Here is a 25,481-nt window from a genome sequence, read left to right on the forward strand (position 1 = left end):
CCAATAGATTCTAATTGACTTACGTTAGTCCTCAAGCTGAAATCTAGCCTTTCTCCCTTGTCATGGCACGGAGCATCCTTTGTTTAATGAACACTGAAGGGAAATTGAGTGAGGTAAGAAAAAATAGCTCTTCTGAATGGATGCAGCCTAGTGCAAGTGTTTGAAGTTGTTATTTTAAGTGCTTATTTTAGTGACTTTTGAGCTGAGCATTTAGAATATATAGAGTAGCATTTAGGAAAAATGTTAATGTGGTTGCTTACTTTAACATGAGCTGCAGCTCTGCCAGCAAAGATGAGACATGCCATTTAAGGAACACTAAAGCTTTGAGTGAAGTTTTTACTCCACTTTATTTAGAAGCTTGCTGGAGTGCACCGGATGCCGGGGGAAACCAGAACACACTTTTTGGATTGTCAGACCAAAGGCAGGAAGGTTCCCACAGAGCCCTCCTCCTTATGTAGCTTCTGTTTCTTATTTAGATTTTGTTTTTTAATACCCAAGAGCTTTTAGTGGTGTTCTGACAATTGTGGCCTGGAAATTTGTCTAAATTAAAGCAGGTTTCGTTTGTTTACTTAAAAGTGCTAACAGACTCAGACAGTCCCACAACATTTTTCAGGGCTTACATCATTCTAAAATAGATTCAATTGATTCAAAACAAATTTGACAAAAAAGTAATTTTCTTTGCCCCCTTGATGCATTTGCATCTATACAAAAGGAACAGCTGAGCCTTGGCAGGTATGCTGAGCGTAATATCTGGAATTGGTATGAAATATTAAGAAGCTTATTTTCGTTGCTGGAAGATACATGAGAACACAAGGAGTTAAATGAACTAGTCTGAAGATGTGAGACTAAATGCGGGAAAGGTTGGGAGCCAGATCCTCAGTTAACGTAAGTAACTAAGTTCCACTGAGGGTATATCAGATGAAGGGCTGCTCCCATACTATTTAGCTTCTTATTCTGGATGATTTGAGGTTTTATAAATCCCCACATAAAGAGAGATGTGAAGAGCCAGGTATGCCTTCACAAACTATGTGAATAGTTGAGGATGATCAGTTGAGTCATGGAAGTTTTCTTCACATTTGTTCATGGCAGCTATATGAGACAGTAGCTGTATTACAATACCTATAAAAAAAAATCTATTAGCATCAAACCCTTATCCATATTTATTTATCACATAATTAAACACAGGATCACAGTGGTTTTTAACTCTAGTTTCACCTTCCCAGACGCTCAGTCAGTCCCCAGGAAAAGCACGTGAAAACATAAAGGCATATCGAAGCTGTGAGAGGAGGAAGCTACTCTGCAGTCCAGGACCACTCGCTGGGCTACTCCTATCACTTCACTGCTGGTTTTTTGAGGACAGATGCATTAGCTCAAGTGCCGTGAGATACCAGCCACCACAGCTGTACAGAAAGGAGAGATGGGTAAGCAGCAGGTCTGGGTGCTCCAGAGGGTTAACTCCTGGGGTGCTCCCACAGCCCACTAGGACTAACCTCCTCTGCAGTCCCAGGAGAGAGGGGAGTAGAAAGGAAGGTAGCCAGTGACAGGCATATGGAAGTGCCCGTTTCTCCACTGACTGCAGAGGGAGCATCAGGAGATTGTTCCTGTGGAGTTGAAATTAGCTTTTGAAGGTAGCCACCTCTCTTTCTCATTCAGAGAAATGTCATCTGCTGTTGGAATGTCCTGTGGAAAAGTGAGAGACTGAAGGAGACCACTGTATGTGGTTTGGGCTCTGAATTTCAGCAGCTGGAGTTTTTAGGACTTTGTAATTTATCTTTCAAGCGAAAAGACTATTATGTAGGCCTACAAATGTGTTGGGAATACTTTAAAAAAGAAATTCCCAAAAGGGTGAAGTTCTATGCAACTCCATTCGTACATGGAAGCTCTTCTACCTCAGACTCTGCCCCTCTTCTAAAAGTGTTGGGAGACCAAACTCCTGGCAGAGAGATTAAAGGGGATGAGGGAGAGAGATGAGAGTGACAGGCCGGTCCGTGGCAGTTGGATTTGGCATTTGTCTCTTGCCACAAAGAGCTTACAAAACCATGAATAATTACAAAATAATTACAGTTGCGGAAACGTAGCTCATTTGGAGAAGACAAGGAGTGTGTACACTTGCTTGCATTACTGAAAAATATGAGCTTCTGATTTGTCTTATTCCTGTAAAATGCACAGAACTAAAGGAGCAAAATTATATTCTAGTTAAGGCATAATCGAATAGTGTATACAATTCCCCATTGCAGGACCAGAGTCTGTCCTGAATTGCACTGACACGAGCTGAAGAGAACAGAATTTGATTCTGAGAATCCAGGTAACTGGTGGTGATACCCAAATCAGAAGAAAAATACATTTGACTTTCATGGGTTGAAATGGCAGAGCTGGCAAATCAACTGTTGATTTTACCTTACAGTTATCTGAAATCACTGAACGGCTTCTGAAAAACTGTTTTACAGTTTCAATATGCAACAACTATACGAAGATCTGTTGCTTCCTCTGTTTTAAAGGCCTAATCGAGAGTCTTCTTGAAGTCATCTGAAAGCTTTTTATTGGTTAGAGGGGATGGAGATTCAACTGCAAATAGTTAGGCTGCTTGCTGCTATTTTGTTCTAGGGAAGTGCTGATTGATTTATTCTCCTATGCAGATGTTTGGTGATGAGTGGTGACACCAAAGCCTCTGTGTTTGACTGTTTAGAATCCCTTGAACATGGTTTTGTAAGGCCATTTCTAGCTAGTAATTGGTAACTGGATGTGGTTAGGGTAGTTAGATAAACATACAGAGGAAGGGGATGAATCACTAAGTAAATATAATATCGATGCTGTAGGAACTGCTGTTACGTACAGCACATTTGTGGCAGATGTGACGTGTTTGTTTTCTGTTGTCGGGAAAATGTTACTTGAAAGAAGAATTGAGTCTAAATGTGTAGGTCCAAATCTGCATATCCACACCTTCTCGATGCATACGTTGGCTTCGGTTAGACTCGTTATTAACAACTTGTTGGCTTTTGACATACCCCAGTTCTTTTTACATATCCCCTTAGAACTTGATCCACTAATCTGAGGTCATTTCAGAGAAGTTTCTGTTGCTTTAAATGTCAGTGTAGTTGCATCATTAAAAGTTCCTAAAGTAAATGGTCTGCATAAATGTAAAAACACATTTATGCCAATGAAACAGCATTATAGTTATTAGTGGAGCATGTTGGCAGTTTCTGTCAGCAATTTTTGCACCCATGTAACATAGAAAGGGCTAAAAATACCATCTACTGTGACTTGTGTGCCACGTAAAGAGGAGGGAGTGATATAGTACCAAAATCACGAAGAAAAGCCCTTCAAATTGTTTTCTGTCCTCTCTTTTGCACTTTTTCAGGATCCTGGTAGGTACGCCAAATCTGCTTAAGAGCCTTAGGTTCCTTGTGGGTGCTTGGGCTGGGGCCACCCCATTAGCCAGGGCAGCCTGCTCCATCCTTCAGCGGATGGAGCCGTCAGCTGTGATGGGAAGGAAAAGGAACCGAGGCACGTTTGTGTGCATCTGAGTAAAGGGTTTATTCATTCCTGTTTACAGTGTTGAGAATTTAACCATTAAAAAGTCCTAATTAGAAGACAAATTAGATGTTTGATCGTCCTGTTGCAACTGAGATAAAAAGCATGCATATATATATATATATGATGTGTATATATATGCATATGTGCTGAAATGCGTTCTCCAGTCCCCTAGTGTTTATTTTATTTGTAATAATTCCTTTGTTCAGAAGGAAGAAAGATCAAAATTTATTTTGGAAGTGTGGTTAGTACATTCCCTTCATGTGCGTGCATGCATATACGTGCACCTAATTCACAGTTTCCAGCCCCCAGTTCCCAAATGCTTGGCCCCATTCTGCCACTGACATTTGCTGTAAAAGCCATCATGTAAGCCTCAAAAATTTGGAAAAGTTAATGTTTCTTTTCATAGCTTTAAAAGTAATTCTGTTCACTCTCTCAAAAAGCTAAAATTTAGCTCCTCAGCAAAGCTGGATTGTTTTGAAATCATGGAAGACATTTTTTGAAGACAAAAAATTCATGTCTGAGCTTTGAACTCTGTGAAGTTTACCATCTATGATTTGTAGAATATCTCTACCTTGAGTTTTGGTGCAAAGTGTCAGCAAGGAACTGAATATTAAGCAACAATACATAGAAAATTACATAAGCTATTGCCAAACAAGACATTGCAATGATACCATAAAATCCTTCTCCAGTTACTGCTTTCCTGATCCACTTGGCATGCAATGTTAACTTGACTTCTACTTACTATTATCATAAAAACCACAGGGGTTTCTTCTTGCTGCTACTTGTTTTGTCAAAGATCCAGTAATTGGTAACGTGAATTAACATTTTGCAGTAACAGAAGAACAGAGTGCACCAACACCCATGAGAAGCGGTGTTCTGAAAAGCCACTTTAGCATTTAAATCTATGGCGAGCATCAGGGCTAGAAAACCACCATCTTTAAGAAGCAATGGACTTAGACATCACATAGCTTACATTTCTCCTGCTGGTAACCACCTATGTGAATATTTACAACTAAAATGGAACGGTGATAAAAAATGAATAGTTGTCGCAGATCCTTTTATGCGATGCTTATATTTTTGCAAATCTTTGCAGCAAATTCTGTTGCCTCTTCATACTGGAAGTGTATTATACTCGGTTTGAATGTTTTGCAATATTATATCATGGCACACTGCTTTGTTAGAATTTTAGTTATCGGTAACATCTTTAGTTTGGTGCACTACAAATTATGTGTATGCTCCATGATATTGATTGTGAAACATAGTGAACAACTAACCACTCCAGAGAAAGAATGAGAAAGAAAAATCAGAGTCAAAACACCCTGTGAAGTCTTAAGGTACATTGTAAAAGACTGATGAATTCTCCAGCCTCTACTTTACAGGCTAGTGAATTACTTGGATCATCTTCCCCCCAATATCCTTGACTTAATTGAGCTGTAGTGTGAGAAACATTTATTCAACAACTGCAGGCGCCGACGCTGCGGGGGAGCTCTTCAGCTGGGCTAGAAAGTAAGGGCTCTAAGATTCACAGAGGTTGTTCAATACAGCCCTTAAAACACAGCGATGGATAAAGCCTTCTTGAAACCTCTAAGTCATTGGATAGATCTTTTGATTTGAAATCTTTTTGAACTAGGGTCACCTATGGTTCCTTTGCAGCTCTCGGCCTCGCTGTTGCATAAAAGAGGCCTTCAGATTTCACCCATTTTGTCTGACAAGATCCTTTTTTCAGCATTCATCCTTCATGACCACAGTTTTATCATTTAAGATGACAAAAAACACCTAACAGTGGGTTCTCAATTCTAATGGAGTCATTTTTAGCTGGTATTGTTAGTAATAAAGTAAAAAAGGAACATAGGCTTTCAAATTGGAAGCAGCCTGTTACTTTTAAGAAGCTATTCTGGATAACTGAAAGAGCAGTGCTAAAGAAATGGAAGGAAATTTTAATTTTGTCCTTGCAAGATACTTTAATCCAATATATATAGCAACACTGTAAAATCAGGACTGTCAGAGAAGGAGCTCTGTCACTGGAAGTGGAAACTCGCTGGTTCCAGACCTGGCCCTGCTTTGTGACAGTAAGTACATCGCTTAATTACGTTGTCTTGGTTTCCTCTGGTTTTGATGCTGGGATGCGAAGTACCTGTGAGTAAGGCTGAACGTACCCCTGATACGGAGAGATGGAGCAACAGGTTTTCTGCTGGCAGGTAGCACCGAGTGCTTCCTGCGGCAGATGGAGCTGGGGGACTGAGTGTGTAGTCCTCCCTGCCCCTCCAGTAAATCCAGTCCACACTGGTGACCCAACAATCGCTGTAAACAGGGAACTTTGAAATAGGGAGGATGTTATAGAAAGTCAAGAAGCCATGACTGGGATATGCAGTTAGCGGAGTGAATTTTTCCACAAAAACCTGAAAGAGATTTCCAGTTGGAATGTTTTTAGCTTTGAAAATATAATCCAACGTTTTCATTTTTAGGTCTCTGACCATTATCCTCTGGCCCCAGCAGAACAACAGCAGTGTATTTAACAGCTTCATTAATGCCAGAGTAATAATTATCTACTGCAGGAGTGGCTATCGCATCAGGAGTTTTTATACCAGAACTGCAGCAGCATTCTAATTCTTCAGAACACAGGAGCAACGTTTGTAAAGGTACAAAATTAGTGAAAAAGATTATGTAATCTGAATCTAAAACAAGACCAGTATATGAAAAAAAGAGCAAACAGGAGCCTGCAGGCTGGCTGCACTGCAGAACAGGTAGCTTACACAGGATGGGGTTAGTTACAGCCGCTCAGGGTAACAGTTTCACCCTCCACCACTTCACAGAAAAGACTAAGGCAAAAGTGCAAGCCGTTGGCTGGGCTAAGTAATTAATCCTCAGGGAATGGCTTACCCAGCGAGTCCGCTTTGTCTGTACATAGATTTGAATTATAACAGTATTTGAAATTATGTATTTTCATTTCTTTCCTTGCTACAACATGATCGTAAGTTATCTGCTATGAATTTTTTCAGTACAGTATTCAGAACTGTGGGTTTCATATTTATGATTGGCCAAATAATCCAGGTGCCAGTTTCTGTTTTCTTTGTGATTATTTATTAGTTGTGTTTATTACATTTATATATATAAATGTAATATCTAAGTATTATCAGAGTTATCATACTAGATTTCAAAACATGCACAAAACAATAACAAAACTAAAGTAAAAAAAAATCTTGCAGTATTTGCTGATTTATAGATGACAGAGATTACTAGCTATGTGTGAATGACACAGGTGGGAAAAACAGAGCATCTGTCACGTTTCCTTCCTCTGGATCTTGAAAATAGAAACTGGAGCTGGCTCAAGGGCGCACTGCAAGGGAAACAAAGGGAGAGATGCAAAGCTTTGCGCATACTTACAAACTCTTTTCATCTTAATTACGAGCATCTGAGACCTTACAATTCTTTCAAGCATCAGGATAGTACAGTGATGTTATTTGATAGCAAGGCCGGTATAATTATAGTTGGAATTCACGTGCACGTTTTCACGTAGTCCCTAGGTACCTGGTTAATCAGTCGGATCCCTCAGTGATTCTCTTCTAAGATTCGGGTTAGTTTCTGAAGTGTAACACTTCCAGAGCCTTCCCACCATTCTGCCTATGTTAGGTCTCATTTTTAAGATGACACTTTAATTTGATATTATTGTCCAGCCTGGAAAGAAGGAGGGAGCCAGGGCGGAGGGTTTGGGACGGCTGCTGAGGGCTGCGGCCGGACTGGCCACAGGGCCTTGCACCCTGGCACTTACCTATCTTCATTCTCAGATCACCTGCCAGTTGCAACCAAGCTGTCTTTGTGCTCCCAAGATCTTGGCTTAAACGTTATTTATGCCTTTTCTTGTAACTTGGCCAATCTGCATAGAACTCAGCTAGGGAAGTCGGGGTGTGCTTTATAAATCGCCTGTAAAGCTACAGCATGTGGCAGCAGTGTGAAGTTTTCCTCTGCACCCACTCCCGGTCGCATTTGGAGAAAAGACCAGTAAACGTGGGTAGAGCAGAGGCGAGGGGCTTTCATGCCCTGGCACATTACATCACTTCGGCACTGCCCACTGGTTATTTGCTCTCTATATCACTTCCCCCCAGGGGGCTCAAAGAAATCAGCAAATCTCCCCCAGCAGAGCTACGAATCCCTAGCCCAATTCATTCAGGCGCAGCGGGACAGCCGGGGATTAATCAGAGGGGGAATGCTGTGAATTCCTGCACGCTCTTTCTTTCCCCGGCGCAGCTGGTGGTGGGGACACTGCCAGATGAAAGCGGGGCTGTCAGCATCCATCAGCCTGGCTCCAGCGGCTGCATTCCAGCGGATGGACTGGCCTCAGCTGGTAGCTCCGGTGCCGCTTCCCTCTGCCAGGTTAGATGCGGGAGGAATCCAAATTCAAGTACACCTTGCTCTTCCAGCTTTTGATCTGTTTTTAGGAGTTACCAAATTCTCTAAGACAAAACGAGAATGGAGGTATTTTTGAACATTAGGCCACAGCATCACAGAAACCGGGGATGGGAGAATTTATTGACAGCCCATCTTCTTGCCACTTCAGAGTTGTTCTTCTGATCTTAAATTTCCTATTGAGGTTTCCATGATATAACAGGGAAGCTATTCTTAAGGAGCTTTTTATGGGGAATTCTGTTTTCCCTAGGATGTCATTGTTCAGTTACGACTTATTGTTGTAGTTCTGCACAGTGGTAAAATACCCACTGATAGAGCTGAATTTTTCCTTTTTTTTTCTTCACAGAATCCTACTATATGTATTCATCATCTTCTGTTCTCCAGCCCCCACAGCGTTGTCCACGTGTATTACCATTACGTAGCTGTGCTGCGATCATACATAGGAGTCACTGGGTGGGAGCCTGTGTTGTTTATTGTAGCATATTTATCCGAAGAGTGCTCCTCTGCATTGCAAACAGTAAATAAGTATCAGAAATACTGTGATAAATGAATGTTAGAACAGCACAGCATGAAGCAGTGGTCTGGAAGCCTCGCTGCTAGGTCTTACTGTAAAATTGGGCACTCATTAGGTCTGCAGTAGTATTGGAAATGTGTCCCTACAGGTTTCCTTCCATGAAGACAGCGATCCCCAGTAATCCCCTGCTGTGCTGACTGCCAGCGATCTGCCACATCACAGTCAGCGGCCTGCAGCTGGCCAGCAGAATGATTTTCTATACAATAATGATGGTCTGTGAGAAATGTTAAGGAAGGGGAAAAAATTGGAAACCATTGCTTTTAGGACAATTTACGTTCAAGGGCCAGCTGTGCCAAGACTAATCAGAAATGTGGCAAAACCTACTATGCGATCTTTTACGAATATGAGAATCAATTTATTTGTAATATAATTTATAATATGATTAATTAAATTCACAAGTACATATGATTTTAAGTAGTAGTATACTCATGTTAAAAGCCTTTATTTAGAAATTTGGGATCTGGGGATTTGTTTACATTTTAACATATATAATTCCAAAAATTGTCATTCTCTTTCATTGCTATTTGCCGTTCTGCAACTATTCCTTTCTTTCTTCGATTTGAAAGGCCATTTCAGGTCCACTTCAGCACCTATCTTTGCAGGATAGAGCATTTACCACTTGGCCATGCAAACAGTTGTGCCAGGGTGGCACAAGGCTGGGGATAAGCGGTCGGAGATGGTAAAGGGGTTGTACCTTAAGCCAGTGCTGCTATTAAAAACTGATTCATGAAACACAACCCGGGGAGAGGGAGGTGGGAAAATGAGCAGGGGGATGAAGATGAATGACATGGGGGAAGAAATTCTTAAATCAGCATTGCCACTGGAAAAATTGTATTTTTATGCATTTCTGCTGTATCCTCAGTGTCCTCAGGCTCCTGAACTTTGGATGTGAAGAGCTGAACAAGCCTATTTGCTATTCAGTACTTTTTTGTGCTTTTCTGTGATTCTCTGAATATATTCATCTTGTACATGCATATGTAAAAATCTGTTATTTTAGTTACTGTTTTCCTTTCCGACCTAAAGCTTGTATTCCTACTAGTAAAGACTTGCTGGAGACTAAGTAGGCATTGTTTAAACACTTCCTGTCTAGCTCTGCTGGGATACTTCAATCTGTCTTGCTAAAGAGAAAAGAAGATTAATCATTCTTGGCTTTTTTTTTTAGAATACTTGATTCTGACAGTGAAAGCAATTTGTGTGGCTTAACTGTGATGCAGACACTTTCCTCCTGTTGTTTGAGTCATACTATCTTATTTTATCCAAGTTCTTAGAAATAACTCTCTGAAAGGTCAATCTTAGTTTAGTAATTGGGATTTTGGGGGTTTGGTAGGAACAATCTAGTTCCAAATAATTAACCTGGACAGCATGTCATTCAAGGAAGAAAAAAAATAACTCCCCCATTTTTCTGCTTTCCTCTTAGATCTCTGCACGGGTTACCAAACCCTCGGGTCTCGGTGTGCAGTCATACAGTGTGTCTGCTCACCTGTTTACGCCTCCCGAGAGGCGAGGAACGAGCAGAACGTGTCTGGATTCCTTCTGCGCAGGATAGCTGAGCTGGGGGTAATAATTTACTGCAGATACAGACCGACAATAAATTAGTACGCCCCCAAGAGTCTGGAAGAAACAGAGGAGGAGCAGTGACTCATTTCTGAGTCATAGAGCCTCCCCGGATTTATCCTGGGATGATGTACTGTACGCACCACTCCTTGATCTGGTCTGTCTCGAAAGGACAACTGAGCCCTCAACAGCCCTGAATATAATTGTGGAAAAATAAATGCTAGCAGTAATCATTCCTTGGCAGCAGCAGACTGTTATGTTTTGTAAGATCTTCCCCGTATCAGGTCAGTATTTTGATAAGAACTGGTGAAAAAAATGGAGGGCAGATGGGTTTGGCTGAACAGGCAGTCTGCAATGAGAAGTTGTCAGATCACCCCTCTGCAGCCCTTGGCACGAGTTATGGGAGCTGCTCTGGGGGTGTATTAGGGATCAGTCAGGGATCCCTACATTGTTAAAGTGGTGGGCAGCCATGCAGCAGCAGAGACAAGGCTTATTGTGCTGCTGCTTTCTCCTTGGTTTCTCCTAAAGGTTCTTTCTGCTGAGAACCTTTTCACTGCTGAGCATTGTTTGATGCCTGAGGCTGCATCCGTCTCCCACCCAGCCCCGATCCCCGTGGCTGCCCGCCGTGCGTGTGCTCGGGGACCTGCCCTTCTTCTCAGCCCTGATTCCTAACACGGCAGGGGAGGATGGAGGTTTCAGACCTCTGGCACAAACAAGGCATTCTGTAATCAAAACCATCTGCGTTTATATGGGTCCTTTTGAATTGGGTGGAAACCACCACTTGAGAATACCAGTTGTACCAGAAGCTTTCTCAGTCAAATAAAACTCATGTAAGGGATTTGTACCAGTCCTGCACTCGTTTGTGGGGTGTACGAGACGACAGGAGCAGAGATATCTGGAAAGCCCTGCAGTACTCTGTGGCTGGGGCTCCGGTGTAATTACAACAACCTCAGAACCTTGTATGGCACAGCATATAGGAATCGTAAAGCTTCTTTAAAGTCATGGTCCCTGTTCTTTGCCAAAGCACAAGAATAGAACAGCTGAAAATCTGGAGTTTAGACTTTGACAAAACCTGTTCTGAGGCAGGAGCAGTTCTAATTCCTCAGAACCTTGTCAGGACTGCTTACACCGTGTTTCCATCCTGGAGCTGTGGCTGCATTTGTCTTACCAGGCACCAAAATCGAGGTTTGAACCCCTCTTTAGAAAGTATTTTGGTTGAAGGCATTTCAATCTCTTTGCAGTGCTGACTACTCCTAGCTGGCAGAATAGCTGTGCTAGTCGGACCGTGGAGTGTTGGTCATTAATTTTCACTAATTTTTCTTTTTACAGATCACACGTATACAAAGACTTTGTGTGCGATTTGATGAGCAATCTAAAAGGAGGAGGTTGTATTCCCTCTTTCTTCTGCTTTTCCTTTAGTCCAAGCCTTATGGTTCCACTTCCACTCTACCATTCAAAGTATAGCACTCATTAGACCTTCTGGTGAGCTGATTTAACTCCCCATCTGGCAAGAAACTTAGCTTTGCAAGATAAAAAGTGTGCTTTCTGCTTGGTTAGCAGTTAGAGGGGCCCAACAAGCATCAGAGCCAGCACATGATAAGCTTCGGGAATGCATGGCTGTGAGGAGGAGGAATGGTTCCTCCCCCTGTAAGGATCAGAGAGCTATCAGTTCAGCTCCCTCCATCTCATGTAACTTCACCCTGAACCTCCCACCATGTTCCAAATTTGAACAGTCAACAGGTTAGGAAAAAGTGAACAGGCTTTCAAACTCGGACACTGGTGCAGGACGAGGGGACCAGCAAGCTAAAAACAACCACAGAAACTCAACTGATGGTGCAAACGGGACAGGAGAGTTCTTATTTCTCCTTGTCTGTCTAACAGACCTCTTTTGGCTTCTTATATCTATTTCCTTGTGAAAGTTTCGTGAATAATGTATCTTAAGTACATTAAATGTCAGATATTTCGACAGGGGTCTGTCTTAATGACAGTTCTGTTTTAAAGATGATGAATGTCCACTGTAAAAAATTAATTTTCCTTCTTCCTTTTAACTGAGATAGGTATTGACAACAGTCTCAGAAGGTGAAGCCTTCAGTCACTAAATGATCAGAAACATTAAAAATGTATGTAAAGAAATAAATTTCCCTTATTCCTATTTCTTTTGCACACATCAATGATGGCATACAATGAGACGTTTGGGTTAAAGATTAGTGCTAAGTTTGATTTGGGTTAAAGATTAGTGCTAAGTTTGATTTGAGAAGATCTAATGAACTAACTGTAATAGACACCATGCTGAACCGTGCAGCATCACCAGTAGGGAATATACCTGGACAGACATGCAGAATTCATTAGAAACATCATTGCACAAGATGGAATATTTATTTCTGTGACTTCTCTACCTTTCTGTCAGATGGAGTCCTGTTTCCTGAGCAATTCTTGCTTCCTGCTGCCTGAGCAGCAGTCCTCATTGCAGATGCAGGGGCGGTTCTAATCATCCTAACACTGCTGGGCAGCAACAAGCTCTTGGAAACAATACAAGGACGTAACTCGACATTATATATATATATATATATATATTCAAATAATTTTATTAAGCACAGTTTAGGAAGCTTGGCTGCTGGTTTTCTTTAAATAACTGAATCCAAAATAAGTTGCTACACCTATAAAAATAGCAGTTACAGACAGACCTCCAGCTCAGAATGTTATTCACAACATTAGACTTGCGATCAATATCTGTGAGAGAGCGTTGCTAGAAATAGTCATGCCATGGTGAGCGTACACGGCGTTTGCTTCCTGCTCGCTCGGAACAGTTCATGCCCCAGTCATCGTGCAAAGTTTCTCCTGGATTTTGTCTTCAAGTACATACGGAAGAAGCAAAGCCACTCGACTCAATGGAGAACAAAAAAATCCTCCACGTTCTTAGAGGGCATAGCAGTGTCACGTACTCACTGAAGGGAAATGGCCGCTAACTCTGCCTTTGCCTTATGAGGTTGTATTTTCATTCCAAGAAGACTTGCATTTAGGCAACTATAAATTAGCAGATTAGAAACAGGAGGAAAGCTTCACCTGCGGACGTGTTCCGCAGTACGTGGGGGGTTTATTGTAGCTCAACAAACTGGTCCTCCAGACACAAATCTCTTTTTGAACTCAACTGTGAAGTCTGGATCTGGATCTGTTGCTGCCACCTGGTGTCTAGGTGATGCTTTAGGCTGGCCCAAACCAGCAGGTGAGGGCCCTCCCTGGCCACTGGGCTGTTGCCATCCCATATCGTATAAGGGCCTGGGCTAAGAGGACCGGGGACAGAACGGGCTTGTAAGCCTAGCTGCACCTAAGGATCAGCTGGGTTATCTCCAGCTCCACAAAAAGCTGATTCCATCTACCATGCTGTCTGCAGCGGCCAGCGAGGAGGAACCTGGGTTGTGAACGTCCTCGGCACTAGCTCTAGCAGGGGGAACTGGGATTCTTCTGTCTGGAGCGACCTGGCGAATTATCATTTCATCTTCATCTTCCCAGCAGCAGCAGGCAGAAGAGGGGCCCTGGAGGCAGGATGATCCTCACAGAGGGGTCCAGGGCTTTAGGATGGGTAAGTGCCAGAGTCAAAAGACATCTTTCAGGAAGCAGAACCGGAGGACTTCACGGTAGCTTTCCATGTGTAAAATCGGCTGCACAAAGGGAGCAGGAGAAGAGAGACCCGGGCTCTGAAGGGTGGGATGGTTTGGCCGAGCTGGCGTGTAGGGTGGCTCTGCTGCCACTGCGCTCAGCTGCATCGCAGGGTGGCTGCGCTGGAGGGGCATTGCCTTTGACGACAGTGATCGATTACGCAGCTCTCCTGCTTTTCCTTGTGTCAGAATGTGATATCGGTAAAACCGTTTGCGTAGCCATGCTGTGAATTAGGTTAGAAGTGCTAAAATAACTAACGCCACCGCCCCCCTGTTTATTTTTAACATGGATGAATTCCTCATCCAGTTCACCCCGCAAAAACACTTGTACAAGAATTTGCACAGCCTCTTGACGAACCGGAAGGGAAATCAGTCCAGCTGGAGAAACAAAAATCTACATCCCCGTTCCAACAAAAAAATCATCTCCCAGCCAGATCAGTTCCTCAGTCTGTGCTGTGCCGTGCTGTGCGGAGACAGGACAAAGCACCCCTGTGAGTTACTCTTGAAGCAACCCAGCCTTTGAATGTGAGACACTCTAAGGCTACACCTGGAAACAATTTCCGCTCCACCTCTTTTTCTTTCTTCCTTTCTTTCTCTGCAGCATGGCTTTTAGCTTGGTTTCACTGTACCGCACAGCTTTACCAGCATGGAGCAGGGCTATTCGTATGCCCAGGGCTGGGGAGAAGAGAGGCTGCCTGAGCTGATGCTGCTGCCAACAGCAATGTCCAGAACTGGGGCCAAGGAATCAGGTAAAATGCTTTCTGTCTGCCTATGCCAAGCAGTGCCTTTTGCTATTCTCCAAATATTGACGTCTTTGCAAAATACATAAACATTTCAACAGTGGTCTCTGTAGCAATTATTTCCAGCACTTAATGTGAAGCTGCTGTTTCCATGCTCCTAAACCTCCTTCAACGTGACTAATTCACACTGGGTGAGCTCCTGACTTGCCTAACCAGAGGCACGTAGCCCCATAATACGAGAAACAAACTCAGACAGAGCAGTGACGGGAAGTGGTGACGGGGACAGCTGCGCTGCTGCATGTTTGCATACCTGCAATTGAAGTTTACGTCTCCTTATTTCTCTTTTTCCTTTCTTTTTTCCTTCTTCCTCCTTTTCCGCAGTGGTTAACATAAGAATTTGAGGTTTAAAAGGTGCCTGTCTCTGAACTTTCCAAAAGTAACAAAAATGCAGGAGAAGTTTGGAGAGTTAATGTTAAATCTCAATTCAGCTGGTTATATTACAGTTCCGTGTTTCCTCTACTATTTACTAATAATTTACACGTTTAGTGTATCTTCTCATCTTAAAATTCTGAGCTGCTCACTGACCTACACTAGCAAACACCCCGTCACATAAGAATTTTCCCAGTTAGGATGAGTAATTGAGGAGCTGAATTAATCAACATTGTGTGGTCTGTGGCAGCCAGGAGATAAAATTCCCGAGTCCCCGTTACTTCTTTTACTTTCTGCAAAAAGCCTTCCTTTTATATTTTTAGAGCTTAGAGGATGGCATGTACATAGCAAGTTACATCTAAATAGCACGCTCTCCAAAAAGTTTGCTATTTTCTTAATGTTCATGAATATTTCAGGAACTCGTGCTAAGAGGTTTCAGTGCATTCCAGGACAATGATTTCAGGTTTCTGTTTTGCCTTAAGAGGAAACGTGGCTTACTGTGACACATTCTACATGGTTTGCATTATTCTTTTAGACAGGGTTTATTACTGTTACAGAATCAGATGTCCTGAAAATATACTACCTTTTTATTTTTGTAAGAAGGAGTGTATGTTCTTACAACTTTCTCCCTGTTTTTCCATTCTTGTCATCAGTCCTTGACACGAGATGGGCATCATTTTTGGCTGTTGTGAGAGCAGGGTTCCCTCTAAAAATTCATGCAGTCTCTTAAGTCATGAGCAACACCGGAGTTAAGGAATAGAGTTGACTTTTCTCACCCTTTCATCTCATTGTTTTCCGTTGCTTGAACGGGTGAATACACGTGGATAAAATCTTGCAGTGACAGCAGTGCACAAGATAACCAAATTAGTCTTTTCCAGCTGAAATGTCTGTGATTCCATTGTAGAATAACTACAGTGATTTGCATGAGCGTATATTATAGCATTTGGGAAGCATTAGCTTAATTGCAGTACAACTTACATTTAGATGTATAATTTCATTAGTAATCTGCTTCCTTTGCTTATATTGATGCATTTTGAATATACCGTAAGACCTCTTAAAAATAATACTCTGTTTAACAAATACATTTGCTCCCTACAAGGTATATGTTCTCAGAAAACTGAATGAGCACTTAAATAACATATAAACTCCATGTCAGAGTTCAAGATCCATGCTTATACCAGTTACTTTTACTTTAAAGAAAAGCCTGATAGCAAACTAAGGAAATGATTCTAATTTAAAAAACCAGAACGTGAGAAAAGCCAATATTAAAAAGTAACTGGGTCACTCCTTCTTGTAGTTAAAGCAGAGAGCTCAAAGAACGCTGAGAGACAAGCTCTAGCTAATCTCTCTATCGTAATGTAACATGAACTTGCCTTACAGCTGGTTTAGGTGGGTTTGCACAAAAACACAGCACTGTTAATTGGGGCAGCTGAGATGCAGTCATTTTGCCAACTGTGCATTTGGGAGCAGAAAGGCAGAGGCCTGACTAATAACCCAAACTGCTGTGTGTGAATGCGAATCATTGCATTAAGATTAGAGACATCAGATTAGTTTTCCCTTAAGTTAGCCATCTCTTCCATTAACTATTTTAGCCTCTGAGTAAAATGAGGATGGCACGATTCAGTGCTGCAAAGTCCTTTGACCGCAGTAAATGTTGTTGTTATTTAGCTCAGTTCAATGATGCTCGAATAGCCAGTGGCACAGAGACAGCAACTTACTGCTCCAGCTACGAGGCACTTCCCTGCGCAGGGACGTAGAGCCGTCACTCCTAATTACAGGTGGATTAATCTGTGACAACTGAGGCAGCTAGTACTGCCAGCTGCCCTCTTCTGCCATGGGTCACCTCCTCGCAGGCTTGGGATCTGGCTGTGCTTCTTGGCCAGCTCCATTCACAGCCCAAGATAGCGATGTAATTTGAAATCAGTGACGGTTAACAGAAATATGCTGGGTTGTGAACTGGGACAGCTGCGGAGCAGAAGGTTCCTCGACTGGGATGTGTAGCTACAGGGATGGAAGCCTCCAAGGAACACGGCTCACAGCAATAACTGCTTCAGCCACCCCACCTCTAATCATCTGCTCTTGGAATAAAAGCCTGCACTTGGACTCAGATGGAAAATAGGATTAACAAGAAAACCATTTTTCCTTCTAAATTTTCCCCTGTATAATACACACACTTATTTAAGAGGACAATAAAACCTATCTTGCTAACTCTAATTCAGTCCTTAGTCTGTGGGGCAGCTTGCCTTGATTACATTGTACTAAATTACTCAACTTGGATATATGCTTCTCTTTATTTTCTCTGCCAAGAGCAAAAATATGATATTATTTGGCAAGAGGAATGTGTATCTAAAATGTCAAATTACAGCTCATAACTATTACGGGATAGTTTTGGCGATAGCCCTTTGTGATTGTTCCAAAACAGATGTCTCTTTCTAGGAGATCCTTAAAACTAATACATGCTTTATGTTCGGTTTTAGGTGGTATTTTGAGAGCGTCTCACAAGGACACTAGCTGGGTGCATATATTCCTTTAGTTTAGCTTTAAATTTTTAATTTTTCAAGACTTCCCAGTATTCGAATTGTATTAACTGATCATTCTGTATGTACACACAGTGCAAACATTGAGAATTGCAGATTCTCTTTTTTTACAATAACCAATACAGCTAACCTATGAAACTGCATGTTATTTAATGTAACAGAAGAATCAAGTGATAAAGCTAGTTCATATTTGTCAACTTTTTAATCTGATGTTACAGGACTGTTACCACTGGAACTTGATTAAATCTCTTGTGCTTCTGCCATCTTAATTAACTAATATCAGCTTTTACTAAAATTGAATTAAGGCATGTGGCTTGGTGTTACAGTTCTGAAGCAGGTACCACCATTACAAACGCTCAGCCCGTGTGCATTTGTTCACTTCTCATGGGACTACGAAAAATGGCTTTCGTTTAAATTTAGCTGCATCTGCTAATTCGGTTTCCAGCGCTAAACTTAGAACGGATTGGATTCATGGGAATATAAAGGCTCAACAGAGAAATGGTAAAAGGCTGTCAAAAAACCCTCTGGAATTCATTCTTTGTGTTCTGAACACTGATAGGAGCGATGGAACCATGAAGATTTTACTATAAACAATTGTACAATTCAGCTAGCAGAAGAGATTTACTTTTGCTAATCTTTATTGTCCTAAGATAGCATACCAGACATCATTTTTAATATTGAAGTATCCATGTCTATTAGTAATACAACTTTGCTTGCTTTTGAGAAGGTTACAAAGCTGGGGAAAGGCAGTCTCCCAGGACGGATGTCCGCTTGAAGCCATTCTGATGTTTCACTGCTTCTGCATGTGGCACCTACTTGGATATACAATTCCTTGGAGGCCCTTAACCCAACTGCGCCATGTTTGAGCTGGTATCGATGACGTCCATCACTGGAGTGGACGAAGACATAGACATGTAGGTAGAGAAATGCCAGACTGGAAGGGTCTTTGTAAAGGAAAGCCATGATATTACGGTAGATGCCAGAAGTGGCAAGTTTTGGATAGGGTTTGATGTGGAGGTTCAACACAAGGCGAGAAGCCCTATGAGAGATGGAGCGACCATGGTAAAAGCCATCACAGAAGTTTGATGCGATGTGGGAGATTCAGTCTGAGGGAAGGTAGCTGAGGAAAGGCCCAGCTATAGAGAGAGTCCTAAGAGAGACTAAAAGAGCAGAGCTCCGAGCTTGCATTTTCCTGAGGACTGAGAAGAGGCAAGAAGTAGCAAAATGGTCCATGGGAAAGTTGTGAGAGGCTGAGCACAACTGAAGCTGAGCACAACTTTGGCTGACGATGCGTCGTCCACTGCACACTGCGCACACAAACTTACACTTGTCAAAAACATCAGGGATGTTGAATTGATACAACGCATTTAGACCAGGCCAGCATGGTATATCGTCAGCCCTCAACTGTGGATTAGCAAAACCTTCTGAGTGACCCAAGTTGTGTGGCTTCTGAACTGTGGCTTTTTTAAAATGGATTTTGTAGGGGTGGGAGGTAGTCATGTGGGGGTGGGGGGCGTTAGGAATGTTTTTGATGAGAGAAGTCTTTTGGGCCTCCGGATGATTACTCCATCAATCAAATAGAAGGATTCGAGTGGAGCTGTCCTTACTGCCAGATGATCATTATGTTATGGAAGAGGTTTGGATGGAAGAACTTGGAAATTTAGTGACAGACTAATGATGAATCTGCCCTAGACTTGTTCAGATATCCCGTTGCAGAAACTCTGCCTCTTGATGATTGGATTAATGGTTGAAAGAGACAGCTTGGCAGACTCGAATAAAAGGCTTTCCACAGATTTGCTTTGGAGGGCTTGAGCCTTTTAATCACATGGTAATTGTAAAGACTATAAATAAAATTTAAAAATCTAGTTTAAACAGTCTTTAATAAATTATTTTAATGCACTGTTATTGGCCCCTCCTTCAGGATATCACAAGTCTGCACTTTCAGTCTGACAAGCTAAAATGTGCTCTCTGTCAAATTATCAGCTGGGTTTTGTCTCACATGCTTAACGGAAGCCTTGATGCCCCTATTGAAGCTTCATCCTAATGCGAGGAAGGCTTTGTCATCTGATTGAAGGCATATCAGAGAAGAGCCATCAGGAGAGTTATCTGGGACTGTTCTCTCAATGTTTTTCGAATGCTGGTCCACACCCAAGGAATTACGGCTTTTCTTGCCCAGTTCCTTACCCAGACAGGCAGGGCTTGGTGAGGAAGCACAGGACAGAGGGACAGCTGAGTGGAGACAGTCGCTCTGAAGGACCCAAGCTGGGCATTGCCACCCACCCAGTGCTGCTGAGGAGCCCAGCAGGTACAGAGTGGCTGGGAGCGGGCGTTTGGGTGGGTACCGTATAGGTCTTCTGTTCTCAGATGTTTGCGGTCGTCGCGTGCTTTAAGATTAAAATCTGGGTGGCTGGGTAATTCCCTTGCTAAGTTTGTGTTCCTTTCTTTCTTGCCATATTGTCATCAAAGAAATTAGGCGAGGCGTCCCTGACTCCCGGCAGAGATGGAGCTTCGGGTTGCACGTGTAAAGCCTGAAGAACAGCATGGCGTCTCAGATCTAGCAGGCTGGGTGGCACTTAAGTAAAAGATGTCATGGGGGGGGAATTAAGCCTAGCTCTGAATTCCCAGATGTAGAAACAGTGGCAAAATTCAACTTTCCTGGTTCCTAATAAGTGGATGAATGGTTAGCCTTGAACTACAACGGGGCTTGGAAATAATTCAAAATATTTACATTCTAGAGCGGGGCTTGCTTGAGATGAAATATTGCATACCTGCCGGTTTTCTTGCTAATCCTAACCGCAATGGGCAGTTACCAGCTGTAGATCTCTGTCTACTCACCCATCTCAACCCCCCCCCGCTTTTTTTTGATGTGTGCCGCACTAAGTTTTACATTTGAGTATCTTTACGAACCATAGAAAAGGTTTTTCTTACAAAGATAAAATGTTCCCACCGTCTGTGCACTAGGAATAACGTAAAACGCCCTTTTCCTGTTCCATGAGAAAATTTTCCATGTTATCAGTATTTGTAAGAGAACAAAACCAGAAAGTTACCTATGAAAGCAGTTAGGAGTGCTGAGAAGTAAGCAGTGGGTTTGAACGCTTTTAACCGTCTTTCCCCCGTAGCAGCAAACTACGCATTATTTATTACTAGGGGTAACTTTGTAATGCGTTAGGTGTGTTCCAAACAAAACAAGGAACTGCAGTCATAGCATCACGCAGCGCCAATACCCACACTGGAAAATGTAGCCTACAAACTGGAGACCAGAGCCAAAGCTTCATCCCCACAGGTCTGTTGTTGTTACGTTGCATGCTATATTGTAAATAAAGTAGACAAGTACAAACAAGAGTTCAGAAGATTGTATCTGGTGGTAGATGACCGTGATTTAATCAGCTTTTTGTCCACTACTATACTTTGTATTGTCCATATGGGGTCAGGGTCCGCTGTTGTGCTGGTATAAACACCAGTGCTACTAATATTAAAAAACCTTGCCTCTGTAAAGCAAAAGTGAAGCAGCTCAATATTGGACTTCTGTGCAGGAACATGAGTCCAAATAACTGTGGCGGGGGGGTTGATTTTGGAGTGGTTTGGGTTGTTTGGGGGTTTTTTTTAGCTTTCTAAAGCTAGAAATTATTACTACAATCATGTCATTTGATCCTAATCCAGATCATAGATGTTCCTCTGTCAAGCCTTTCCGTTGTATTTGTAGCATATGTACCTCTCTTACAGTTGTGTTTGGAAAATACCTCTAAATCCTCTAAATCCTCTAAATCTAAAACACCTCTAGCTTTTTTTTCCAAATTATTTCTATTAACTGCCCAATTGAAATGAGACAACAGAGGAGAAAAAACACTGAAGCTTTCAGAGAGTTTGATCTCTGTGCAAACTGAGCATCCAAAGAAAGTTTTCTCAAAACGTTTGCAGTAACTCGTAGCACAGACATGTAGCACCAAAAATTAGGAGGTTGTGGAAACCCCGCTGAGCCCTTACCTACATCTGTAGGCAGCTAAACCCCTTTGAAAATCTGGGCTCCGGGCCCAACCCTGCAAAGAGTTCTCTGTGGAAAGACTCCTCCTCCTGCCCGGGGCTGCCCGTAGGATAGCTATTTTAATAGCTGAGGCTTTCAAAACAGCCTAGAGCAGTCAGAAAAAAATCATGTAATAAGCGGCAAGTAGATGAGTTCCCAGATGATTGATTCTGGAGACCTTACAGAGATAGAAATTGTGATTTGTAAACAGCTGAAAAGGAAAAGCGATGGCTGGAGATGTACTTTCCAATATGCTTTGGGCCAGTTTCTCTCGTGTGTGATTTTCTGTGTGGTCACTTTCTGGCAAAAGAGAGGTCCCAGCTCCCTATGCTATTTGCTCTATACGCCCTTTGGACGCGTGTCAAAAGTCACATGTCATTAATATCCCTAAACTTTGCGGTATTAAAGATGTAGGAATGTGGTAGAGATGGAAAGTGCCTTATAAATGTGAAGTATTGTTTCCTGTGGTTTTGTTATTTTACTTTTTTCACTTGGGATTTTTTTATTATGGCAGGATCTTAGCTCTTCCTCTTACATTTTTGTCCCAGAAATAAATTGATTGGAACAAATGGGACATTTAAGGGAAGATTGCACCATTTAACTTTTGTAGAGTCATTCAGGTAGATTGGATTTAGTGGCACTCCTGGCTCCCAACATGTTCGGTCATATAGGTCCTTGCATTTGGATAACTGGGGGACCTCGAAAGGTGGCCTGGGCTCATAAGACTCTCCTAGCCAGCGGTGACTGCAGACTGTAAGGGAAGCAACGTAATTCAAAAGCTTGTGCCATTTCCAACAGAGGAAGTAGCAAAAGTTGTCACTCGGAATCAAATGTTAGATTAGTATTAGATATTTCAAGATTTGTACTAGATATTTCAAAATAAGCCTTTTTAATAGCAATTTAATAGCAATTGCTCTATGTGGGGTTTTTAAAAAAATTTCAGTATAAAGTATTTGGTATTTTAAGTTTTTAATTGTCTTGGCAAAAGGCCACTAACAGGCTTTGATTTTGGAAGCCCATCTGTGTGAATGATCCCAGTGGGTTCATAATGGGTACAAAGGACTTGTCCATTAAGAGCTATTTTTAACAATGAAGTCATGACTGTATTGTAAAAGTAAAGCTAAAACTAAACTAAAAACTTGCAATATTCTAGAGAATTAAACTGTCCCGCAGTCACAAAATGTCTAAAGTTATCCCTGACGCCTATATTCCAACTTACATTATTAGCCTGATGGTCGGAGGAAGAGAATTTGTTAGCCCTGCAAATCAAGAAAAGATCACAGAAGTAAAACACCAGAGTAGCTCGTGAGCTTGATTTCCTTTCATTTTTCAAGACCAACTTTGGAAGCCAAAGACTTAGTGCTAGAAAACCAGCGTAAGCGTTTGGGGATCAGTTCTGCAATCCTTTTCAGATGGATTCTGTTGTATCCAGGATCTTGATCGTAGTATCACATCTTATTACGTCATCCAAAATACCTCATCGTGTCGTTGGTTGGCCTCCAGCATTATGTCTTGGCACGTCTCTGGCACCCCGGGGGGTCCGACGCATTAAACGCTCCTTTGAATGCACTGAACGGGGAGGGCTGGGCTCTAGGCTCAGGAGGGGAATTTGCCGATGTGGCTGGGGTTGCCAGCTGTGGTCCTTCTTCTGGTCAGGGAAAGGGTGCAAAAAGAGACGAGTTAGTGGCAGGGACGGAGGCCTGATCTTGGGCGGGGGCACATACATCCCCTGTCAGGAGGGGACCTCTTCCTGAACATCTATCGGCAAAACACCCCGCACATACAGTACTTGCGCTCACCTCCTTGCGTTGACTGTATGTGTACGGTCAAAGCTTGGATACCCTTTCCCGTAGTCTTTCCTTACGAGTCCAACCCTGTGCCCCTGCTTCTCTGCCCTTCCTTGAATTTCTAGATTCATTTTTGATGCTGCTACCTGCGTCGTCGTAGCGCACAAAGCTCCCATTAGGCTAGGCGAGGCGAATAAGCACACAGATCTTGTCCGCACCCTGAACAAACCGAACACGTTGCTGGAAGCCCGGTAGGTTCGGCTATCGGGCTACCACATTGCATTGCCAACGGTTCTGCAATCTTACTATGTTTTCTGTTGGGGTTTTTTGCATTTGTTTCTTCTAAGCGTTTTTTCTCGTCACTGACTCTTTGCTTCAGATTGTGACTGGCTTGCGCCTCTAAATATGTGACCCATCTTTCACGTTGATCGTTCCTGTCTGCATTTTTGTCACCACTGGTTTCCTTTCATGGCTTGCTTGTCCTCGGGGAGCGCGTTCAGCAGCTCCCCGTCCAGTTCCAGTTGTACACGACGGTGTTCGGTGTCGTTCACGGCATGTCTACCGGGGCAGCCCGGCACGGATCCTTGCGGCGTCCCACGGCAGCCGGAAGGCACCGATGCTGAAAACCAGAGGCGATGCCAGGGGGCAGCGAACGCCTCCCGGGTCACGCACAGGAACGTGCGGGCAGACGGAGAGGCTCTGGCCGGGAGGCCAGCGCCTGCCGGGGAGCGGCACCGGGACGCAGCGCCCGCGCTGCTGAGCGCTCCCAGCCCCGGGACGTGGAGAGGGACGGGGGCAGCGAAACTCCGGACGCCGCTTCGCCTGACCTCCGAGGTGCGTGGGAGAGGCGCGACGGGAAGGGCAGAGCGTAGCCTGGGCGCTGCGGGGCCGGGAGGGAGCGGGGCGGCTGCCAGAGCGCGGCGCAGCCCCGGGGCTCGCTGCCGTCCCGGCGCCGAGTCCCGGCGGGGAGGCGGCGGCGGCGGATCCCGCTCGAGGTGCAAAGCGGCCGGGCTCACCTGCGGCGCTGGTATTTGCCGGTATAAAGCGGCCTCCCGCCCCCCCGCCCTCCCCCGCGCAGCCGGCCCGGGGCTGCCTGCCCGCCCGCCTGCCCGCCCGCCTGCCCGCCCGGCGGCGGGGGGCAGCGGGCGGGACGCCGGTGCCCGGGACGGGCGGCTGCGGCCCCTCCCGGAGGGGAGGCGGCGGGGCTGAGGCAGCGGGGAGGGGCGGCGGAGGCGGCGTCATGTGACCCGCTGCCAGCGCCTTTAAAGCAGCCACATGCAGCGAGCGGCGGCCACAATCACGGCGGGCGGCGGCGGAGGGCGGCGGCGGCGGCGGCGGCGGCGGCTGGCCCGGGCAATCAGTGCGGAGCCCGCCCGCCTCCCCGGCCCCCCGGTGGGGGAGCGGGGGGCTAGCGCCGGGCGAAGATGGCCGGGGCCATCATCGAGAACATGAGCACCAAAAAGCTGTGCATCGTCGGGGGGATCTTGCTGGTTGTCCAAGTCATCGCCTTTCTGGTGGGAGGTCTGATCGGTGAGTGCCGAGGGGGCCAACTTTCCCGGCCGCCTCTCCTCGCTCGCGTCGTGTAGCTACTTGTTACAGTATCGCTGACTCGCTCCCATGATCTCATTAGCCCCGCTATTGTAGTTAAGAAAACACGGCTCCCTGGGCCTCTTTGTGCACATTTCACTCCAGTGCCTGCGAGAAAAGAAGGGGCAGAGAAAAGTTTTTTTGGCCTGCTTTCAGCCCGTGCTCCAAGAAAGAGGAAGGGGGGAAACCTTCAGTATGGCGACCGATCGCGCCGGGAAGCCTTGCATGGCAAAGTTGGCTTTTTCAAAATATTTTAATTGTCTATTTCGTTTAAAAAAAAAAAAAAATAAATTTCTTCCGCCGTTCTTTTCGTACCTCTGCCCCTCCCCGTTTCTCGGCCTCCGAACCGACCGCGGGAGGAAACCTCGCCGCTTGCGGCAACGATCACAAAAAAAAAAAAAGGAAGAAAAGGAACGTGAACGGGCGCTGCTCCGGGGGAGCGCGGGACCGTCCGGGCGCGGTCGGCTGCTGGCGGCCCCCCCAGCCGCTCCCCCCGCGTCTCGTTTCTCCGGGGGGACCCCCCGGGCCGCCCCCCTCCGCCTCCAGCCGCCGCTGCAGACCCCGCGGGCCGGGCTTCGTGGCTGCTCACGGGAAACCGGCTGCTGCTGGGGGGGGCCCTACCCCCCCCACCCCCGCCCGCCACGGGCACGGCCCCCAC

The 25,481-nt window shown here is 44.3% G+C and overlaps 1 protein-coding gene and 1 long non-coding RNA gene across 2 annotated transcripts in view; both read left to right on the top strand.

Annotated features, from left to right (window-relative positions):
* The first annotated feature begins 12,748 nt into the window (after positions 1-12,748).
* On the top strand, positions 12,749-18,915 carry LOC140654471 (uncharacterized). Its single transcript, XR_012043424.1, has 4 exons — positions 12,749-13,646; positions 14,030-14,213; positions 14,324-14,471; positions 18,156-18,915. It is a non-coding gene; the product is annotated as an uncharacterized lncRNA (long non-coding RNA).
* Positions 18,916-24,559: 5,644 nt separating this feature from the next.
* WLS (Wnt ligand secretion mediator) overlaps positions 24,560-25,481 on the top strand; it is a 42,794-nt gene continuing 41,872 nt past the window's right edge. The window contains exon 1 of the mRNA XM_072867774.1: positions 24,560-24,766. Within this exon, the coding sequence (XP_072723875.1) occupies positions 24,661-24,766 (106 nt within the window). The 5' untranslated portion in view covers positions 24,560-24,660. The remainder of the gene's footprint in view (positions 24,767-25,481) is intronic.

The sequence above is a fragment of the Ciconia boyciana genome, chromosome 7 (genome assembly GCF_034638445.1).
Source record: "Ciconia boyciana chromosome 7, ASM3463844v1, whole genome shotgun sequence".
NCBI classification, from domain to species: Eukaryota; Metazoa; Chordata; class Aves; order Ciconiiformes; family Ciconiidae; genus Ciconia; species Ciconia boyciana.